Genomic DNA, 23,048 nt, shown 5'->3' with positions numbered 1-23,048 from the left:
TCTCTATCCAGAGAAAGATATCTAGCCTTTCCAAGTCTGCTCTCTTCCCATGAGAAACAGTACCACCAATCTCAGGAAATTCCGTTTACTTTTAATTACCCTGGAGTAGAACCAACTTAAATGGCTCCTGAACATCTAAAATTATTTATATTTCACCAACAGCAAGGGCAGTCAAGCCTACAGCCTGAATACTTCTTGATTTCATTCCCTTCTTTTCTTTTCCAAGAGCTATTGGCTTAGTTCAGGTCCTCAAGCCTTTCCTAAAATAGCACAACAACTGCTTAAGTAGGTTCTTTATCTCTATTTCACTCCCCCAATCCATCTTCCATGCTGCTATCATGATTGTCTGAAACACAAATCTTAATGTCAGTTCCTTATTTAAAACACTGCCATGATATTCCATCATTCACAGGATTTTAAACATGGTGACAGTAGCCAAATTTTTTAAAAAATAAAATATGTTGTCAGGTACTATCCTAACTGCTTTACTTAATATTTAATATTGCTCACAAAATATATTAGTGCTGTGAGGGATGGGAAATTATTTGCCTTTCAACAGATGAACAAACTAAGGTGACTTGCCTAAAATCAGATGAAATATCATTGGCTACTTACATTGGTATATAAAACAGTGTGCACACCACAAAAGGCATGCCAGCCAGCTTCCACCCTAAGATTTATCCATTATGGTGGGCATTTAACTTAGCAGTTAAAACAACTGCATTCATCTTCAGAGTACCTGGGTTCAATCCCAACTCTGGCTCCTGAATCAAGTTTCACACTAACACAGACCCTGGGAGGTAGTGGTGATGGCTCCAGGAACTGGGTTGCTGCCACCATGTAGGAGACTTCAACAGTAATCTCAGATCCCACCTGCAGCCCTGGCCTGGTCCCATCTCTTTGGTTCATTCAGTTGGGGAATGAACCAGTGAATGGGATCTCTCTCTCACTCACTCACTATGTCTGTCTCTTTGCTTATCAAATAAAGTTTTTAATAAAATTTTCCTATTAAAAGAGGCTCTCGTAATGTATTTTAAAGTAACTACTTAGTTCTTTTTTTTTAAAAAAAGGTTTATTTTATTTATTTGAAAGACAGAGTTACAGAGAGGTAGAGACAGAGAGGTCCTCCATCTGCTGGTTCACTCCCCTGAAGGCCACAATAGCTGGAGCTGCGCCAATCTGAAGCCAGAAGCCAGGAGCCTCTTCTGAGTCTCCCGTGTGGGTGCAGGGGCCAAAGGACTTGGGCCATCCTCCAGTGCTATCCCAGGCTATAGCAGAGAGCTGGATTGGAAGAGCAGCAGCCCAGACTAGAACCTGCACCCACATGGGATGCCGGCGCATTAGGCCAAGGCATTAACCCGCTGCACGACAGTGCTGGCCCCAACTACTTAGTTCTTAAAAAGTTAAATGCATAATAAAATAACTTAGAAAGGTTGCAAATAAAGGTATGGGAAAAGATAACCCATATATATGCTACCAAAAAGTGAAGCATGTGGAGCATCATTGACATTAGATGAAATAGGTTTCAAGGCAAAATAGTATGAGTACTCTTCAAAAAGTTCATGGAAAATCCATGTTATGAAAAACATACATGGATTTCAAAAAATTTTTCCATTAAAATTAACATTTCAATTCCATTTTTATGAACCTTTTGAAGTACTCTCTCATTACAAGAGGAAGAGATAGTTTATATTTTATTTTTAAACGACACAACAACCAGAAAGATACAATAGTCAGAAATTTTCAGAGAATTAGCAACTATCTTTGAGTTATATGAATGAAAATCTGATAAATCTGAGCATAATCATGGTGGAGGATTTTAACTGACTCCTTCTACAAATAGATAAATCAAGCAGACAAAAACAAACACATGTAACACAAATAACAAGTTCAACTGTAACAATACTATGAAACCTTGCAGCCAACAATAAGAAAATATAATGATTTTCATACATCTAACATATGCATTTTCAGTGGAGTGATATTTCCCCTAAGGAAGTAAAAACTAGTACAATAAGAAGCAGAAATCATCTTAGATATTACAATGGTTTTTACCTATCTCCAAAGCTCAACCCCACCTGGAGTTAAAAAAAAAAAAAACTGTATTGCTTAGCATTTGATTTCTTTGTAGAAGAAATTAAATCGAACTTAAATTTAAGTTAATTTAATCAAATTTTAATCCTTGGTGTTTCTTTTTTTTTCTAAGGGAAAAAATAGTTAAATTTAATGAATTTAATTCAATTAGTACTTTCTCATATACAGGCAAAAATGAAAAAAATGATTAAAAAGTACTAATTTAAAGTCACAAAAATTGAACAATGTAGTTTAAAAAAGAATATTCATATATGCACTTATACATACATAAAACACCTCTTCTCAGACACACAAAAATCTGACAACTTGTTGATGCAGAACTGAATAGCTGGAGGACAGAATTCTATAAAAGCATTCATATTCTTCTGTATTTCTGGAATTTGGAAGGTATAAATGTATAAAGTACATGTGTGAAAAGTAATTCATTTCAATTTAAAATAAGAAAAACAAATATTTTTACAAAGTTACCAAGAAAAGTTAGCAGGGAAAGTATGGCCTTTTCGAACAACGGCACTGAAACAACTAGCTATCTAGACATAATAACAGATTAACTAGACCCTTACTCATAGCATACACAAAATTTACTTGAAACGTAGACCTAAATGCAAGAGCTAGAAATATAAGTAAAAGAATACACAGAAGAAAAATCCTTGTGATTTTGTACGAGGAAAGATTTCTAAGAGATGAAAATAAAAGAAGCTGGTGCTGTTAAGTAGCAGGTAAAGCCTCCACCTGCAGCACTGGGATCCCATCTGGGCACCAGTTTGAGTCCCAGCTGCTCCATTTCCAATCCAGCTCCCTGCTCCCATTTCACTGCCTGGGAAAGCAGTGAAAGATGGCCCAAGTCCTTCGGCCCCCAGTATCCACGTAGGAGACCTGGAAGAAGCTCCTGGCTCCTGGCTTTGGCCTGGATCAGCCCTGACCAATGCAGCCACTGGGGAGTATATCAGCAGATGGAAGATTTCTCTCTCTCTGTATCTCTCTCTCTCTGCCTCTCCTTCTCTATAACTCTTTCAAATAAATAAATAAATCTTTTTAAAAAATAAAAGCATGATACACAAAATATTGATAAATTAGATTTCATCAAAATTTAAACCTTTCACTCTTCAAAAGACATCATAAAAAATAAAAAAAAAAAAACAAGCCATAGACTAGAAAAAATTTTTAAGATTATTTATTTATTTGAAAGGTAGAGTTTAGACAGTGAGAGGGAGAGATAAAGGTCTTCCTTCTGCTGGTTCACTCCTCAGATGGCTATTATTCATTAAGAAAATGTAAATCAAGACCCACAATGAGATACTACTTTGTATACAACAGGATTGCTATAACCACAAAGAAGGGCAACACAGGTGTAGATGAGGATGCACTATATGGAGCCCTTATATATTATTGGTGGAAATGTAAAATGGTATAGCCATTGTGAAAAAAAATGACAGTTTCTTAAAAAGTTAAACATATACAAATATTAACACTTCAATATCTATGTATCTACCCAAGTGTCCACAAAAACTTAAATGGAGTCGTTAACAAAAGCAGTATTCAGAGGCCAAAAACTAAAAAGAATCCAAATGTCAATCAACTGGTGAAGAGGCAAACAAAATGTGGCACTTCTATGCAACGGACTACTGCTCGGCAGTAAAAGGGATGGACTACTAACAAATGCAGCAGCATGGATGAGACACCTGCCAATGGAAAGGAGCCAAACACAAAGACTGCTATTATAGAATTGCATTCACACGCAACTTCTAGAAAAGGTACAACTATAGAAACAGAAAAGAAAATCAGTGGTTGCTGGGTTTTTGGGTTGGGATGGGAATTGACTGCACATAAGTGCAAGAGAACTTTTTAGGTTGAAGAAAGTGCTCTAACACTAGACTGTGACAAGGGTTGTACTGCTGTACAGTTTTAGTAAAACTCAATGAGCTGTAAAATGGATAACTTTTAGAGTATGTAAAATTCTGCCAAAATAAATTATAATAAGTAAGATCAAGAGCGGCTTGTCGGGGCCAGTATTGTGGCATAGTGGGTAAAGCAAGCATCTATGATCCTGCACCCCCTAAGGGCACCAGTTCGAGTCCTGGCTGCTCCACTTCCAATCCAGCTCCCTGATAATGGTCTGGGAAAAAGCAACAGAAGATGGCTCATGTGCTTGGGCCCCTGCCACCCATGTGGGAGACCCAGATGAAGCATATGGCTCCTGTCTTCAGCATGGCCTAGCCCTTGCTGTTATAGCCCTCTGGGGAATGAACTAGAGAATGGAAGATCTCTGTCTCTTCCTCTTTCTCTGTAACGCTGACTTTCCTTTTTTTGGAAATTTTTTTTATTTAGTATATATAAATTTCCAAAGTACAGTTTATGGTTTACATTGGCTTCCCCCCCATAATTTCCCTCCCACTCGCACCACTCCCATCTCCCGCTCCCTTTCCCATTCCATTCACATCAAGATTCATTTTCAATTATCTTTATATACAGAAGATTGATTTAGTATATATTTCATCAGTTTGCACCCACAGAGAAACACAAAGTGTAAAAATACTGTTTCAGTTTAGTTGTAGCATTACTTCACATTGGACAACACTTAAGGACAGATCCCACATGAGAAGTAAGTACACAGTGACTCCTGTTGTTGACTAACAATTTGACACTCTTGTTTATGGCGTCAGTAATCTCCCTAGGCTCTAGTCAGGAGTTGCCAAGGCTATGGAAGCCTTTTGGGTTCGCTGACTTCGACCTTATTCCGACAGGGCCATAGTCAAAGTGGAAGTTCTCTCCTCCCTTCAGAGAAAGGTACCTCCTTCTTTGATGGCCCGTTCTTTCCACTGGGATCTCACTCGCAGAGATCTTTCATTTAGGTCTTTTTTTTTTTTTCCCAGAGTGTCTTGGCTTTCCATGCCTAAAATACTCTCATGGGCTCTTCAGCCAAATCCAAATGCCTTAAGGGCCGATTCTGAGGCCAGAGTGCTATTTAGGACATCTGCCATTCTATGAGTCTGCTGTGTATCCCACTTCCCATGTTGGATTGTTCTCTCCCTTTTTGATTCTATCAGTTAGTATTAGCAGACACTAACCTTATTTGTGTGATCCCTTTGACTCTTAGACCTATCAGTGTGATCAATTGTGAACTGAAGTTGATCACTTGGACTAGTGAGATGGCATTGGTACATGCCACCTTGATGGGATTGTATTGGAATCCCCTGACACATTTCTAACTCCACCATTTGGGGCAAGTCCGATTCAGCATGTCCTAAATTTTACATCTCCTCCCTCTCTTATTCCCACTCTTATATTTAACAGGGATCACATTTCAGTTAAAATTTAAACACCTAAGAATAATTGTGCGTTAATTACAGAGTTCAACCAATAGTACTAGAACAAAAAAAAAACACTAAAATGGATAAAGTATTACATTGTACTTCAACAGTCAGGACAAGAGCTGATCAAGTCACTGTTTCTCATAGTGTCCATTTCACTTCAACAGGTTTCCCCTTTAGTGCTCAGTTAGTTGTCGCCGATCAGGGAGAACATATAATATTTGTCCCTTTGGGACTGGTTTAATTCACTCAGCATAATGTTTTTCAGATTCCTCCATCTTGTTGCAAATGACTGGGTTTCATTGTTTTTGACTGCTGTATAGTATTCTATAGAGTACATGTCCCATAATTTCTTTATCCAGTCTACTGTTGATGGGCATTTGGATTGGTTCCAGGTCTTAGCTATTGTGAATTGAGCTGCAATAAACATTAAGGTGCAGGCAGCTTTTTTGTTTGCCATTTTAATTTCCTTTGGGTAAATTCCAAGGAGTGGGATGGCTGGGTTGAATGGTAGGGTTATATTCAGGTTTCTGAGGAATCTCCAGACTGATTTCCATAGTGGCTTAACCAGTTTGCATTCCCACCAACAGTGGCTTAGTGTCCCTTTTTCCCCACGTCCTAGCTAGCATCTATTGTTGGTAGATTTCTGAATGTGAGCCATTCTAACCGGGGTGAGGTGAAACCTCATTGTGGTTTTGATTTGCATTTCCCTGATTGCTAGTGATCTTGAACATTTTTTCATGTGTCTGCTGGCCATTTGGATTTCCTCATCTGAAAAATGTCTATTGAGGTCTTTGCCTCATCTCTTAAGTGGGTTGTTTGTTTTGATGTTGTGGAGTTTCTTGATTTCTTTGTAGATTCTGGTTATCAACCCTTTATCTGTTGCATAGTTTGCAAATATTTTTTCCCATTCTGTCGGTTGCCTCTTCACTTTCCTGACTGTATCTTTTGAAGTACAGAAACTTCTCAATTTGATGCAATCCCAAATGTTAATTTTGGCTTTGACTGCCTTGCTTCTGGGGTCTTTTCCAAGAAGTCTTTGCCAGTACCTATATTTTGCAGGGTTTCTCCAGTGCTCTCTAATAATTTGATGGTGTCGGTCATAGATTTAAGTCTTTAATCCATGTTGAGTGGATTTTTGTGTAAGGTGAAAGGTAGGGGTCTTGCTTTATGATTCTGCACGTGGAAATCCAATTTTCCCAGCACCATTTATTGAATAGACTGTCCTTACTCCAGGGATTGGTTTTGGATCCTTGATCAAATATAAGTTGGCTATAGATGTTTGGATTGATTTCTGGTGTTTCTATTCTGTTCCGTTGGTCTATCCATCTGTTTCTGTACTAGTACCATGCTGTTTTGATTACAACTGCCCTGTAGTATGTCCTGAAATCTGGTACTGTGATGCCTCCGGCTTTGTTTTTGTTGTACAAGATTACTTTAGCTATTCGAGGTCTCCTGTGTCTCCATATGAATTTCAGCATCATTTTTTCCAGATCTGAGAAGAAGGTCTTCGGTATCTTGATTGGTATTGCATTGAATGTATAAATTGCTTTTGAGAGAATGGACATTTTGATGATAATGATCTTCCAACCCATGAGATGGGAGAGTTTTCCATTTTTTGGTATCCTCTTCTATTTCTTTCTTTAAGGTTTTGTAATTCTCATCGTAGAGATCTTTAACGTCCTTGGTTAAGTTTATTCCAAGGTTTTTGATTGTTTGTGTAGCTATTGCGAATGGGATTGATCTTAGAAGTTCTTCCTCAGCCATGGCATTGTCTGTGTATACAAAGGCTGTTGATTTTTGTGCATTGATTTTATATCCTGCTACTTTGCCAAACTCTTCTATGAGTTCCAATAGTCTTTTAGTAGAGTTCTTTGGGTCCCCTAAATAAAGAATCATATCATGTGCAAAGAGGGATAGTTTGAGTTCTTCCTTCCCAATTTATATCCTTTTAATTTATTTTTCTTGCCTAATAGCTCTGGCTAAGACTTCCAGAACTATATTGAATAGCAGTGGTGAGAGTGGGCATCCCTGTCTGGTACCAGATCTCAGTGGAAATGCTTCCAACTTTTCCCCATTCAATAGGATGTTGGCCGTTGGTTTTTCATAGATTGCTTTGATTGTATTGAGGAATGTTCCTTCCATACCCAGTTTGCTTAGAGTTTTCATCATGAAAGGGTGTTGTATTTTATCAAATGCTTTCTCTGTGTCTATTGAGATAATCATATGGTTTTTCTTCTGCAGTCTGTTAATGTAGTGTATCACATTGATTGTTTTGCGAACATTGACCCATCCCTGCATACCAGGGATAAATCCCACTTGGTCTGGGTGGATGATCTTTCTGTGTTGTTGCATTCTATTGGCCAGAATTTTATTGAGGATTTTTGCATTTATGTTCACCAGGGATATTGGTTTGTAATTCTCTTTCTTTCTTTTTTTATTTTATTTATTTATTTATTATTTTTTTTTTTTGACAGGCAGAGTGGACAGAGAGAGAGAGACAGAGAGAAAGGTCTTCCTTTTGCCGTTGGTTCACCCTCCAGTGGCCGCTGCGGCCGGTGCACTGCGGCCAGCGCACCGCGCTGATCCGATGGCAGAAGCCAGGTACTTATCCTGGTCTCCCATGGGGTGCAGGGCCAAAGGACTTGGGCCATCCTCCACTGCACTCCTGGGCCACAGCAGAGAGCTGGCCTGGAAGAGGGGCAACCAGGACAGAATCCGGTGCCCCAACCGGGACTAGAACCTGGTGTGCCGGCGCCGCAAGGCGGAGGATTAGCCTAGTGAGCCGCGGCGCCAGCTGTAACTCTCTTTCAATGCTGCATCTTTTTCTGGCTTAAGAATTAAGGTGATGCTGGCTTCATAGAAAGAATTTGGGAGGATTCCCTCTTTTTCGATTGTTCTGAATAGTTTGAGAAGAATTGGAGTTACTTCTTCTTTAAATGTCTGGTAGAATTCAGCAGTGAATCCATCTGGTCCTGGGCTTTTCTTTGTTGGGAGGGCCTTTATTACTGTAACGCTGACTTTCTAACAAATAATTAAATTTTTTTTAGAAAAAGAGAGAAGTTTGTGGGGGTGTACATAATGTTCTTACCCTGACACTAACTGAATAGTGTTGTTTTTATTACTTACTTGCATACACACAAACACAGACATAGGAACTACATCCCTCATTCCTCTTAGGCCTATTAAGGTATGAATTTCTCACAACATACACAGGATAAAAAGAATCAAGAACTAAAAGACAGCTGCCCACCCTTCCCCTAATACACAGATTTAAACATCTAAAACTTAAAAAAAAAATGCTTTAAATAACCAAGGATTTGAAATAAAAACATTAAAATTTTAAACTACTGACCAAGAATTAAAACAAACTTAAGGAAATAAAGGAGTTAATACAATTAAATGGAGAAAACATAAATTAGAAAATAAATTATTCAGTAAAACTAAATTAAAAAGAAAAAAACTTTGGAAAATTTGATTTAAAATTGGTTTTATTTCATAAATTCCAGGATAGGAAAAGTAAGAAAAATCAATCACATAATTCATTACATTGACAAGTTAGGGGGCAATTTCTAGCCTTAATAGATACAAAATCAGGGGCTGGCGCTGTGACATAGCAGGTCAACACCCTGGCCTAAAGCGCTGGCATCCCATATGGGCACCGGTTTGAGACCAGGCTGCTCCATTTCCAATCCAGCTCTCTGCTATGGCCTGGGAAAGCAGTAGAAGATGGCCCAAGTCCTTGGGCCCCTGCACCCGCGTGGAAGACCCGAAGGAAGTTCCTGGATTCTGGCTTCAGATCGGCGCAGCTCCAGCCATTGCAGCCAATTGGGGAGTGAACCAGCAGATGGAAGATCTCTCTCTCTCTGCCTCTCCTCTCTCTGTGAGTAATTCTGCCTTTCAAATAAATAAATAAATCTTTAAAAAAAAAAGATACAAAATGAAACACTGATAAAAACCCAATACATTTGTTGTTTTTTTAAAAAAGGATTTATTTATTTATTTGAAAGGCAGAGACACAGATAGGAAGAAAGACCTTTTGGGGCCAGTGCTGTGGCATAGCGGGTTAAAGTCCTGGCCTGAAGCACCAGCATCCCATATAGGCACCAGTTCTAGTCCCAGCTGCTCCTCTTCCGATTCAGCTCTATGTTGTGGCCTGGGACAGCAGTAGAAGATGGCCCAAGTTATGCACCCATGTGGGATACCTGGGGGAAGCTCCTGGCTCCTGGCTTCGGATCCGCGAAGCTCCGGCTGTGCAGCCATCTGGGGGAGTAAATCAGCGGATGGAAAGCCTCTCTCTGTCTCTACCTCTCTGTAACTCTTTCAAATAAATCTTTTTTTTTTTTTTTTTTGACAGGCAGAGTGGACAGTGAGAGAGAGAGACAGAGAGAAAGGTCTTCCTTTGCCGTTGGTTCACCCTCCAATGGCCACCATGACCGGCGTGCTACAGCCGGCACACCGCGCTGATCCAATGGCAGGAGCCATGTACTTATCCTGGTCTCCCATGGGGTGCAGGGCCCAAGCACTTGGGCCATCCTCCACTGCACTCCCTGGCCACAGCAGAGAGCTGGCCTGGAAGAGGGGCAACCGGGACAGAATCCGGCGCCCCGACCGGGACTATAACCCAGTGTGCCGGCGCCACAAGGTGGAGGATTAGCCTAGTGAGCCGTGGCGCCGGCCTCAAATAAATCTTTGAAAGAAAGAAAAAAAAAAAGACTTCATTTGCTGGTTCACTCCCCAAATGACCACAACAGCCAGGTCTGGGCCAGGCCAAAACCAGAAGCCAAGAACTATATCTTGGGCCCGCCTTTCTAGGTGGATCAGAAGTGGAGCAGCTGGGACCAAAATTAGTGTCAGAAACAGTGGCTTAACTCACTGTGCCACAAGACCAGCCCCTCGAAGCATGTTTTTAGACATACTTCACACACACAAATTCATCATTTAAAGTTCACAATTCAGTGGTTTCTGGTAAATTCACAGAGTTATGAAACCACTACCACTGATTCCCAAACATTTCCATCATCCCAAAAGGAAACTCCAGGTCTATTTGCAGCCACTCACTCTCCCTTTTCCTCTCCCTCCTCAGGCAATCATTAGTCCATTTTCTGTATCCGTGGAGATCCCTATTCGGGATACTTTATATTTGGGCCTTCCGTGTTTGGCTTCTTTCATCTAGCGTTTTCTCTCTTTAAGACTCATCCATGTTTGACATCTACCAGCATTCCATTTCTTCTTATGGCTGAATAATATTCCACTGCGTGGATATACCAGATCCTGTCAGCTGATGGACATCTGCTCGGTTTGATGTTTTGGCTATTATGGATAATGTTGCTATAAGCTTTGCACACAAAAGTTTGTATAAACACATTTTAAATTCTTTCAGACATACAATCAGAAATAGAACTGTTTAATGCTTCTTTTTTTAAAAGTTTTTTTTTTTATTTATTTGACAGAGTTACAGACAGTGAAAGAGAGAGAGACGACAGAGAGAGAAGTCTTCCTTCCGTTGGTTCACTCCCCAAAGGGCTGCAATGGCTGGAGCTGCGCCAATCCGAAGCCAGGAGCCAGGAGCTTCTTCCTGGTCTCCCACGTGGGTGTAGGGGCCCAAGCACTTGGACCATCCTCTGCTGCTTTCCCAGGCCATAGCAGAGAGCTGGAATGGAAGAGGAGCAACTGGGACTAGAACCTGGCGCCTATATGGGATGCCGGCACCACAGGCGGAGGATTAACCAAGTGAGCCACTGCGCCAGCCCCTGTTTAATACTTCTTATAATGAAATATTTTTAGCAAAGTAAATAAAAAGTATACAGTAAATATCTTACTTGATGAAACATTAGATGCAAGCCAACAAAAGTCAAGAATAAGATAAGCATGCCCTTACGTCACACAGAATATATACACAAGTACATAGGATAGTAATACTATATTAACATATATTAATATTATTCAATATTGTTCTATATGTCATAGACAACACAAGAGAAGGAAAAAATAACATACATTATTTTCTAAAATTATGATTATTTGTATGTGATACATTGAAAATCCATGAGAATCAAATAAATTACTAGAAGTATCAAGGGAGTTCAACAAAGGGGTAGGATAAAAATAACTAGAGAAATCAACAACTTTCTGAAATACCACATACCAGTTAGGGATTATGCTTATGTATCCTAGTAGACATCAAAGCCTAGTGCTACTGGCACAAAGATATGATACAAAATAGGAAATCCAGAAATAGATGATACATACACAAAGTTGTATTCTAAATCTGATTTTTAAAAAAAGCATTAGATTGAAAATATAAAACATATGTATGATCCTGAGTACTTGAATTAAGAAAGGCAATAAAATACACACATAAAAGCAAAAATATAAATAAAAATATTTTTTTAACTTTCGCTACCTAGAAATTGTAAACTTCTAGAAGATTTTGATGTCATTGTAGAGCCAAGATTATTATGAGACCAGGAGAAACCTTTTACAAGTTGTATAAAAACTATTACACTCTCAAACCAATAGAATTTGACACAATTTAAAATGAGTAATATTAAAATAATCCAGGAACAAGGAAATGGATGAGAGTATATATAAAATAAGATTGAATATAAACTGATAATTATTAATGCTGAATGATGAGTACACTGAGTTTACTACAGTAGTCCCTTTACTTTTGCATATATTGAACAATTTTCCAATATTATTATTTATATACTGACATGGAAAGTAAAACAAGAGTAAAGAATGAAAAAAATCAAGTTGTTAAATATATAAACTATGATGCTATCTATAATATTGTTTATTTATTTGAGAGGCAGAGAGGAACAAAGAAAAAGAGAGATCCCATGTGCTGCTTCACTCCAAATGCCAATAATGATTGCGACTGACTAGGCTGGGCTGAAGTCAGGAACTCAAAGGCAGGCCCACTCAAAAGTGGGTTGCAGGCATCCATTTACTTGAGCTGTCATAGCTGCCTCCCAGGGTCTGCATTAGCAAGAAGCTAGAATAGGAGCCAGCACTGGAAGCTGAATCTAAGCACGCTGATGTCACACAGGTGTTTTATTTAGTATATTAACCACTAAGCCAAATGCTTGCCCCAACTATCTATATTTTAAACATCTACATTATGTGTTTTCTGTGGGCCAATTTTCTTGGACCAGATTCACTAATTTATATTTCCCAGAAAAATAATAGACATAAATGCACAGAAAAGTCTGGACTATCACAACAAACCGGTATTGGTGGTTACCTCTAGAGAGAAAGGGGGTATCATCATTGTGAATGTTCATCAAAGGAAAATTTCAGCCTAATCTATAAAGCTTTAAATTTTGGGTAATGAAAATATAAGAGGTTACAACTAACTTATCAGAAGTCAAAACTGGAATTGTTCTGCACCTGTTGGTGGTGGTGGTTACATGAATTAATGCCAGTGCATAAACTCAAACAACTACACAACAAAAGAAATAATTTTATTATAAAGTTTTTACAAATGTTTAATAAAAACAAAACAAACTCATATAATGTTACCTTTAAATAAGAGTGAATTAGACTATATATAAATAATACAATAAACCTGACTTTTAAGAAAAGATTTTAAATGAAAAAGAATTAATGTAAATTACATTGGTGATATAAAAATTACCTAAGAAATATTAATTTTTAAAGCAGATTACAAAACATATATGTACTATAAGTGTACATATAATATACTCCAACATATGCATGCATCTTATTTCTACATTTTTTGCTCTTATCTGTAGTTTCCTCTATAATGAATATGTATTTTCTACTAATAATTTTTTTCAATGTTGGGTGGTTGGGCACTGGCTGGATAATGGAGACTAAGCACCAAAATCTCTCAAACTGACTCTGTTGCCCAAGCCTGGACCCCAGTGGTGAGCCTTGGCAATGGCCTACGGAAAAGCAGTGAGGGGGCGGGAGGGGGGTTCCTGTGGCCACAAGTAAGGAAAATGTCTAAGTCCCTGGCAGCACTTTGTTGCCAGGTATCTAATCATTTGGTTGCCACAGTCATGCACAAAACTGTCTGCCAAATTTAATATAGCTCTTGAAAATTTATTTGAGGCCCCACAAGGCACTGTCAAAGATTCCCTTCCCTGCATACTAGAAAGCATTCTCTGTGGACACATTGGTCTCTGTCAAATTATTTATAGGAGATTGGTTCACATACTCAAAATGATATGAATACTTCTAATTATATCCAAACATGCCAAATGTCACTACAAACTATGCTGAGGGTTCATGTTGCCAAATGTCTTGTCCTAACAAAGAGGAGGTAGCTGCAGCATCAGCACATTAGTTCCTATATAAGCAGGACTGACCCTCATGCCTTATCTCCACCAAGAATCCAGAGGTAAGTGATGGGGACCTTCAGACTCAATGGACTCCATGGGGCAGAAAGAGCTGGTCCCCTATCTCTGAGCATAAAACTGTTCCTCTCAATTTTGACTTTTGTTTTCATAGACAAAAGCCTCAAGGGAGGGACATTTTAATCTTTGAACTACACTTCTGTAACTTCAGAACATCACTAATAAGAAATGTGTTGTTTTGCAGTGTGGGACGCTTCTGAACCAACATTTCATCTTGAATTCCAGAGGTAAGATTTTGCTTTTTTGCATTTATTGATGACAGGAGATTCATTAGTCAAATGGAGTCAGGAACAATTCTTAATTATATACTATTTCCATGTTTTTTGTGGTTGTATCAGTAGAAAGTATTTCCAAATGACTGCTAATAATGCTAGGAATCTTTTTGTTTTTCTTCAAAATGCCTTATACTCAGAGATTAACCTCATTTGAGTTCCAGGATTAAAGGGCCATTTAGGATAGAAGGAACTTTGACAGTGAGTTCTCAGCTGTGCTTTGAACTTTTCCAGGGGCGACGGACTACTCCATGCCAACTTCTCTCTACTGCAAAGCATTATATACTCAGATATTCTGCACATGATTTTTAAATGCCCTAGATAAATGCTTATCTAAAAATGTGAAACATAAACAAATATCTTACAAAAATCTGTAAAATTTTTGCTGTGTTGATGATTCACTGTTGTTAGAACTGTTATTGCAAAGATTAACATTTGTTTTAAAAGCCACAAGTAGTACAACCACATGGAACTAAAGACCATGTCTAATTTGAGAGATCCTGCTCTTCTCTAAGTACTTACTATCTGAGAGTAAAGGAAAAACTCAACCAATCTGACATGCCAACTTTGTAGAAGCATATCTGTCAATCAGTAGACGCACATGTGATGAATTCTTAATTTTTTTTCTTGGTGAACAGAAAAAAAACTCCATAGAAACTCTGTGGGAAGAAAGACCTGCTTGTTGAAGTTCTCATTTCTCTATGGTTAAATCTGTTAACTGACAGTTGAAGTCTGTTGTGTCAAAGAGATTTTGAAATTAGGACAATGCCAAGTCTCTTGACAACCCAAATGATGAAAAATCTAGAATACTAGAATTTATTATGAGGTTCTTTTAACCACCTCCTGAAAGATGTTTAAAATAACTATTTCGTTCCTGAGAGAAAGGTTCATCTAAAAGGCAAAGATCTTGTTTGATAGCTTTGAAAACATCAACTTTCATTTGCACAAGACAAACTTTCCTTCATATCTGACCGTCCTTGCATATAGCAGATGCAAATATTAAATAGTGACGGTTGCTATAAAACAACCCATCAATGGTTTTAGTCTGTTGCAGTTTATAGAGTCTACATGTAAAGATCCCATTCTTTTTTTTTTTTTTGGATTTTTTTTTTTTAGATTTTTTGACAGGCAGAGTGGACAGTGAGAGAGAGAGACAGAGAGAAAGGTCTTCCTTTGCATTGGTTTACCCTCCAATGGCCGCCGCAGCCGGCGCACCGCGCTAATCCGATGGCAGGAGCCAGGTGCTTCTCCTGGTCTCCCATGGGGTGCAGGGCCCAAGCATTTGGGCCATCCTCCACTGCACTCCCGGGCCACAGCAGAGAGCTGGCCTGGAAGAGGGGCAACCGGGACAGAATCCGGCGCCCCGACCAGGACTAGAACCTGGTGTGCCGGCGCGGCAAGGCGGAGGATTGGCCTAGTGATCCGGCGCCGGCCAAGATTCCATTCTAATTCAACTGTAGGTGCCTTACCCTTGAGGATCAAGATATGTGATCTGGAAAGGAAATACACTAAGTCCTAAAAATGAAGCCTCAAATTACAGTCTCATTCCAAACCAGTCCCTTAGACTATGCCAGAACTCTAGGGAATGCCAGCCTGGAGGACACTTTATGCTCGACATTTCTTTCATTTCAAACTTGCATTTATGACATTTATGACTTTCCCGTGTTCTCTCTCCAAGACAGCCTCCTCCGCTAAAGAAATCGCAGCCATGAGCGCGAGTTCCGACGCCGAGATGGCGATTTTTGGCGAAGCCGCTCCCTACCTCCGAAAATCGGAAAGGGAACGGATTGAGGCCCAAAACAAGCCTTTCGACGCTAAAACATCTGTCTTCGTAGCGGAGCCCAAGGAATCCTACGTGAAGAGCACCATACAAAGCAAGGAAGGAGGGAAAGTGACTGTGAAGACTGAAGGTGGAGCCGTAAGTCAAAGCAGGAGAACACACTCCACGGTCTCTTCCTGTCTCCTCAATTCCAGGGGTGAAGGCCACACTTGCCAGGAATCGCTCAGCCCAGTGCCAATACAGACAGCCTCCTGGTCACTGTAGACGTCAGATTTGAAAGGGAAAAGGAGTTTGCAGCAGTTGCTGCAGGTCTCCCCTTCCCAACTTTCCAAAGGACTTTACTCCACTGGTATTGGCCTTCACCATTTCCCTTCAATTCTCCACTTTCCAGTCGAGATCTCCAAACATGGGAGAAATAAAAACTAGCTCTTCCTATCAGAAGAATTCTTGAGTTATTTACTTAGTTCAGTATCCCCATTACTTCAAAATAATTAAGTTTCTTGCAATGAATGGCCAAGAAAAAATTTAGCCTATTTAAGAAGAAAATGATATAAACTGATAAAACTGAATGGGAGAAAGATTGTGGAAGGAAAAAAAATCTAGAAACAAAAAATGACAATACACTAGCTCATCATAGGAAGCAGAGTCTTAGCATTGAAGTTTAAATAGCATATTCTCATGCCTTTAAAGGACATTGGCTAATGCAATGAAAAGTGTGTGCAATTATAGGTTTGTGGCCAAAATAAACAAGCAAACATAAAAGCTACCTCTAACTATAAATACAAACTGCTCTCTTGCTTGCTTACCAGACTCTAACTGTCAAGGAAGACCAAGTCTTCCCCATGAACCCTCCAAAGTATGACAAGATTGAGGACATGGCCATGATGACTCACCTGCATGAGCCTGGTGTGCTGTACAACCTCAAAGAGCGTTATGCAGCCTGGATGATCTATGTAAGTGCCCATAAACATCTCTTTTTATCCCATTTATTTCTCTGGATAAAAAGCAAGATGCATGGATTGACTTTTCTGATTTCTCCCAGACCTACTCGGGCCTCTTCTGTGTCACCGTCAACCCCTACAAGTGGCTGCCGGTGTACAACCCTGAGGTGGTGGCTGCCTACAGAGGCAAAAAGCGCCAGGAGGCCCCGCCCCACATCTTCTCCATCTCTGACAACGCCTACCAGTTCATGTTGACTGGTGAGTGAGTAAAGCATCTATTTACAGATATGTGTACTTAGGATCTTTGAGGAGCAAACAGACCTCGTCAGAGTCTTCTTATAATAACATGTTCCAGTCACATGGGGCTTGCCTATTTTCAAAGAACATTCAAAGCCTTAATGTCCTATCTTCCTCCCAGCAGCCACCTCCATTTTACAGATGAGCAAAGAGACGTTTGCTGAATTCACAATGTCCTAAGCTAACACAGCTACAGAGAAGCAGCCTACTTGAAATGATCAGCAGACAGCCATAAACACAGTAGAGGTCTTCAAAAAGTTCATAGAAAATGTGTATTATGAAAAAAACTTGCACAGAATTTATATTTTTTGGCACCAAAACAGATTTAACTTTTAATTCCATTTCTATGAACTTTTTGAAGTACCATCACATTTATTGCTTTCGGGATGGTTTTTCAAATGGGATGGAAAAGAAATAAAAGTCCAATGATTATTTTAAAGTAGCCACAGCTACATCAATCAAGGATGTAGGAACTTTGTGAATTCATATCTTTATTTGCAATTGGCATAAGGCGATGAGTGAAGAAATAGCCATGACTTTTCTCCCAGGAATTTTGAAGCATTTTCCTACAGGAATGGGAAGGAGGGAGGAGGGGTTGGGTCCTTATTTTTTTCCCTTGGGAAAAAAATTAACCTTTTATTTGAAATTGTTCTTTGAATTGTATCTAACTCTTTTAGTCCTGTCTTATCAAGGTGCCAAGAACCATCTTTGACTCCTATAATAAATACATAAATACATAAAGACATAAATACAGCATTAAAATCTCTTATCTCCAAATACCAAATGTATAATCTTTGGAGATAGTCTATATTCCTGAGGTTCCTGTTGTCCCAGGAATTTTAAAGACCAAGGGCTTTTTCTTTTTTGTTTGTTTTGTTGCATTTTTTAAAATTTTTCAAATTTTTAATGTATTTTTAATTTATATTACAGTCAAGGGCCTAATGATCCACCAAATAAAAAGTTTAACATGCAAAAACCAAAAATACCCTAATTTAGAGGGAATATAGGCAAGGGCTATAACATAATAATCTAATGGAAAGATGACTATTTCACCCATATGTAGTAAATTTTAAAGTAATCACAGATCACCAAAATTGTTCTAAACTAACTTTTACTGGGAGACAAAGAAGAAAAAGGGATAAAATAGGAACTTTTCTACAAACTGGCCAGCAGTTCTGTAAGGATTCTATGCCAGTCAACTGTTGTTTGGTTATCAACAGGAGCTAGCTTTCTCTCAGAAGTTATCCAAATGCTGGCTCATTTCAGAGGTTTTAATATCCAGCATCTATACAGTGATGTATATACCACCAACCCTATCCAAGTCTCCACTGCAGCTTTTGGGACTGCTCCACATTTGATGTCACTTACAGCTCTCAAACATGGTTATCCTATAAAATCATATATAACTATGGTATTTGAGTTGGTTAATGTCATTTTAGCATAGCCAAAACAGATTAGAACATCTTATCAAGACTCTCACTAGATATGAAATGATCATCTATGATTTTATTTATACTAAGAAAAAGGCCCATCTGAGTTTGATTCAAATTCTGTATCTACTACCCTGAATAGAACATTAAAGTTCTCTTATGTGTATGTTTAGAATTTTCCAAAATATATAATCTGTCAGTATAGAATTAGAGATTTAATAAATCAGCATGATAATGTATCCATCAAATAACCAGTAGAACTGTCTATTATTATAAAAGATATTTAAGATTAAAAGGAAAATGAATGTAAACAAATATTCACAATTTAACCCCCTTCCTTATTTGGTATTATCAGCAGTCAAATTAGTGACATCAAGAGCCGGCGCCGTGGCTCAATAGGCTAATCCTCCACCTTGCGGCGCCGGCACACCGGGTTCTAGTCCCGGTCGGGGCGCCGGATTCTGTCCCGGTTGCCCCTCTTCCAGGCCAGCTCTCTGCTATGGCCAGGGAGTGCAGTGGAGGATGGCCCAGGTGCTTGGGCCCTGCACCCCATGGGAGACCAGGAAAAGCACCTGGATCCTGGCTCCTGCCATCGGATCAGCGCGGTGCGCCGGCTGCAGCGGCGGCCATTGGAGGGTGAACCAACGGCAAAGGAAGACCTTTCTCTCTCTGTCTCTCTCTCTCACTGTCCACTCTGCCTGTCAAAAATAAAAAAAAAAAATAAAAAAAAAAAAAAAAAGCTGACAGGGAAGACAGGTAGCAGAAAAAGTCATAAAATTTTGACCTTAACAAGCTATGTAGTTAATATTACAAAATTCACTTCTTTTCTGGGTCTCAGCTTCTTTATCTGTTGAATTATAGAGTCAGCCTAAGTAATTTGTAAAATCTTTTATGACTTCAAAATTGTCTGATTCCTACTAAAGTATTTGCAAATAAAATTCTATGTCTCCTGGAGCTTGTATTAAAATAATACAGTGCTATTAGCATGAGGGATAGACATAAAATTGGCCAAATGTTAATAACTGTTGCATTTGCATGATGGCCACACAGAGGTTTAATTATGTTACTACTTCTATTTTTGTATATGTTTGAAACTTTCCATAACAGAGGTTTCAAAAAATAATAGGCACCTCATACCCATTAGGTTGACTACTATCAAAAAAAGAAAAACCCAAAAGAATGTGAAAAAAGTGGAAGCCTTGTGCCTTTTTGTTAGGAATGTAATATGGTATAGCCACTGTGGGAGATAATATAGTGGTTCCTCAACAAATTAAACAGAAAATAACAATATGATCCAGCAACTCCATGTTTGGGTATATACCCAACAAAATTAAAAGTAGGGTCTCTTATGCCCATGTTTAAAGCAGCATTATCCACAACATGTAACATTTGGAAGCAACACAAGTGTCCATAAACACATAAATGGGTTGGCAAAATGTGGCATATACATACAAAGAAATACCATTCTGCCTTCAAAAAGTAGACAGTTCTGACAAACGCTACCACATGGATGAGCCTTGAGAATACAATTCACAAAAAAAAAAAAAAAGAGAGAGAGAGAGAGAGAGAGACTAATACTGTGTGATTCTACTTATATGAGTTATTTATAATGAAAATCGGGCCGGTGCCGCTGCTCACTAGGCTAATCCTCCGCCTAGCGGCGCCGGATTCTGTCCCGGTTGCCCCTCTTCCAGGCCAGCTCTCTGCTTGGCCCGGGAGTGCAGTGGAGGATGGCCCAAGTGCTTGGGCCCTGCACCCCATGGGAGACCAGGAAAAGCACCTGGTTCCTGGCTCCTGCCATCTGATCAGCGCGGTGCGCCGGCCGCAGCGCGCTGGCCGCGGCGGCCATTGGAGGGTGAACCAACGGCAAAGGAAGACCTTTCTCTCTGTCTCTCTCTCTCACTGTCCACTCTGCCTGTCAAAATAAATAAATAAAATAAAAAAAAATTATAATGAAAATCGTGTGGACAGAAAGGTGGTTGCCAGGGATAAGGAAATACAGAATAGGGAGTTAATGTTTAATGGATATGGACTTTCAGTTCCATAAAACAAAAAGTTATAGAGATGTAAAGTGATGATAGCTGCAAAACATTACAAATGTACTTAATACCACTGAATGATATGCTTAAAAATGGCTAAGATGGTAAACACAAAAGAAACAAATGATGCCTGGCTTCTTCTTTGTAGAAATTTTACTCTAACAGGTAATCAGCTATTTTTGAGACTAAACACAAAACAAAAATCACAGGTTACATCTTTTAAAACGTTAAAAGAGCAAGTTTTTTATCTGAACTGATTCAATAATCTTCACATAAAATATCTTTTTTTAACGGGTATCTTGATTTCTTCCACAGATCGTGAGAACCAGTCCATCCTGATTACGTATGTGATTTTTCTTCTTCTTCTCTGGTGTACAGTGATTGTCCTAGAAGTTGACAATGTGGGCCAAGGTTCTGATCTCTTCTCTGACTTATGTTTGGCAGTGGAGAATCCGGTGCAGGAAAGACTGTGAACACCAAGCGTGTCATCCAGTACTTTGCAACAATTGCAGTTACTGGGGAGAAGAAGAAGGAGGAACCTGGCAAAATGCAGGTGTGTCTGGTAGCAAAATCAGAATCAAGACCCTGGAGGGGCTCTCAGAAGTCTGGGGCTTCGAGTCTTAAAGCTGCTCTTGCCTTTGCAGGGGACGCTGGAAGATCAGATCATCAGTGCCAACCCCCTACTGGAGGCCTTTGGCAACGCCAAGACTGTGAGGAATGACAACTCCTCTCGCTTTGTAAGTCTCTTGGGGTCTTTTCTGCCCAGAATTCTGGAGTAACCGTGTCTGAATTATTATTATTTCAGCTGCATTTCTCTGTGTGGCTTTAGTTTTTTAATTCTAAACCATCTTTATGTTTTCAAGGGTAAATTCATTAGAATCCACTTTGGTACTACAGGGAAGCTGGCATCTGCTGATATAGAAACATGTGAGTAACAGGACCACTGAAAATCAAAACAGAGAGGGGAGTGATTTTGTTTGCAGGGATATGTTGCAACATTTGCTGTGCTTGATGCCTATACAACAGTGGTCTGCTGCCAGTGTTGCCTGTGAGGGAAAGCCAGATTTATCCACTATCCACTGTGCGCACCAGTGGCCGCCATCTCAGAATGATGGCTCTGCAGCACTTCCTAGAAGAATTCCTGCCTCAAAAGAAACTATGATATTTTTTCCAAGAAAAATACTAGGATTGGTTCCTATGAGATTTCTGTGGTTTATAATATATCTCCACGATCTGCTGTTGATCTGAGCTTTGGCAGATGCTTAAAGCAGCCCCTTACCACAGACGGAATGCAAGGGCATCCCAGGAGGGATCAACTGAAATGGAGGTCATGGATTCTTCATATGAAAAAGGCCCTACAGCAGATGCGCTGCACTTGTGGCTCTTAGTTGGTGAGAACCACAGGCAAATCCCATGTGCATCTGCAACTCTAATATGAACAACCACAGGATCAGTCATCAACTTGAAATCTCAAGCATCCAAATTTAATGCCCCCAATTTTGGCCAAACAATGAGGATCATTTAATACCTCGGAAGTGCTGACTTTTTTTTCTAAGTCAATATCTATTTCCCTCTCTTCCCAGATCTTCTAGAAAAGTCTAGAGTTACTTTTCAGCTAAAGGCGGAAAGAAGTTATCATATTTTTTATCAGATCACTTCTAATAAGAAGCCAGATCTAATTGGTAAGGGAGAACTTAAATTCATAGATGGAACTTAATGATTTTAAAACAATTTCTGATGTAAAATGTATACCCTGAATTCTGTGTACCCAGAAATGCTTCTGATCACCACCAATCCATACGACTATGCCTTTGTCAGTCAAGGGGAGATCACAGTCCCCAGCATTGATGACCAAGAAGAGTTGATGGCCACAGATGTAAGTCACACAAATACACTTTTAAAAAAACCTATTCTGTATGGGAATGGCAATAGTAACTTACAATAGGTGTAGCTGTCTGAGGATATAGTATAAATTCTCCTAAATAAGTTAGTCTCTTCTGCCCTAACCTTGAGTCCTATTATTTCTGCTGGCAGAGTGCCATTGACATCCTGGGCTTCACTCCTGAAGAGAAAGTCTCCATCTATAAGCTCACAGGGGCTGTGATGCATTATGGGAACATGAAATTCAAACAAAAGCAGCGGGAGGAGCAAGCTGAGCCAGATGGCACTGAAGGTACCCTAGAGCAATCAATCAATCAATGGTTTTTAAAAATCCCATTCTACACTCAGATCTCCCTTGTAGCCAGACTTTTGAAGGGCATACACACAGTCACACACACTGCAGGTTTCCTAACCCTATGACTCCCTCACATCTCCATCATTTCTATGCAGCCAAAATAAGTTACAATGAATCCCAGTAGCCACTTATAAGCACAACCTAGAGGCAGATAATTGGAGATGGAATGAGATGGATTAGTGCTCCTGCTCTGCCTTGGCAATGGAGAGCAAGCACATAAGATAACTCTGCATTCTGGTCTTTAACATGAGCTAGAAAGAT

At 39.4% G+C, this 23,048-nt stretch overlaps 1 protein-coding gene and 1 long non-coding RNA gene across 3 annotated transcripts in view; one reads left to right on the top strand and one right to left on the bottom strand.

Moving 5' to 3' along the window:
• Positions 1-10,921: 10,921 nt before the first annotated feature.
• Positions 10,922-23,048, bottom strand: part of LOC149121243 (uncharacterized) — a 39,116-nt gene continuing 26,989 nt past the window's right edge. Inside the window, exon 3 of the long non-coding RNA XR_016224297.1 lies at positions 10,922-11,058. This is a non-coding gene — a long non-coding RNA (uncharacterized LOC149121243). The remainder of the gene's footprint in view (positions 11,059-23,048) is intronic.
• Positions 13,756-23,048, top strand: part of LOC100303760 (myosin-8) — a 29,962-nt gene continuing 20,669 nt past the window's right edge. The window contains exons 1-11 of one of the 2 annotated variants that reach the window (XM_089318383.1): positions 13,756-14,019; positions 15,747-15,982; positions 16,654-16,797; positions 16,887-17,043; positions 20,867-20,894; positions 20,996-21,104; positions 21,196-21,288; positions 21,415-21,478; positions 22,135-22,233; positions 22,324-22,427; positions 22,586-22,724. In XM_089318383.1, the coding sequence (XP_089174509.1) occupies positions 15,773-15,982; positions 16,654-16,797; positions 16,887-17,043; positions 20,867-20,894; positions 20,996-21,104; positions 21,196-21,288; positions 21,415-21,478; positions 22,135-22,233; positions 22,324-22,427; positions 22,586-22,724 (1,147 nt within the window). In that variant the 5' untranslated portion in view covers positions 13,756-14,019; positions 15,747-15,772. Of the gene's footprint in view, positions 14,020-15,742; positions 15,983-16,653; positions 16,798-16,886; positions 17,044-20,866; positions 20,895-20,995; positions 21,105-21,195; positions 21,289-21,414; positions 21,479-22,134; positions 22,234-22,323; positions 22,428-22,585; positions 22,725-23,048 lie in introns of both variants that reach the window. The other variant, XM_002718960.5, reaches the window with a different exon arrangement.

This window comes from Oryctolagus cuniculus, chromosome 17, assembly GCF_051225735.1.
Source record: "Oryctolagus cuniculus isolate XC-2025 breed Fujian yellow rabbit chromosome 17, ASM5122573v1, whole genome shotgun sequence".
NCBI lineage: Eukaryota > Metazoa > Chordata > Mammalia > Lagomorpha > Leporidae > Oryctolagus > Oryctolagus cuniculus.
Note: the sequence above shows the minus strand (reverse complement) of the source record. Positions and strands in the feature narration are given on the sequence as shown.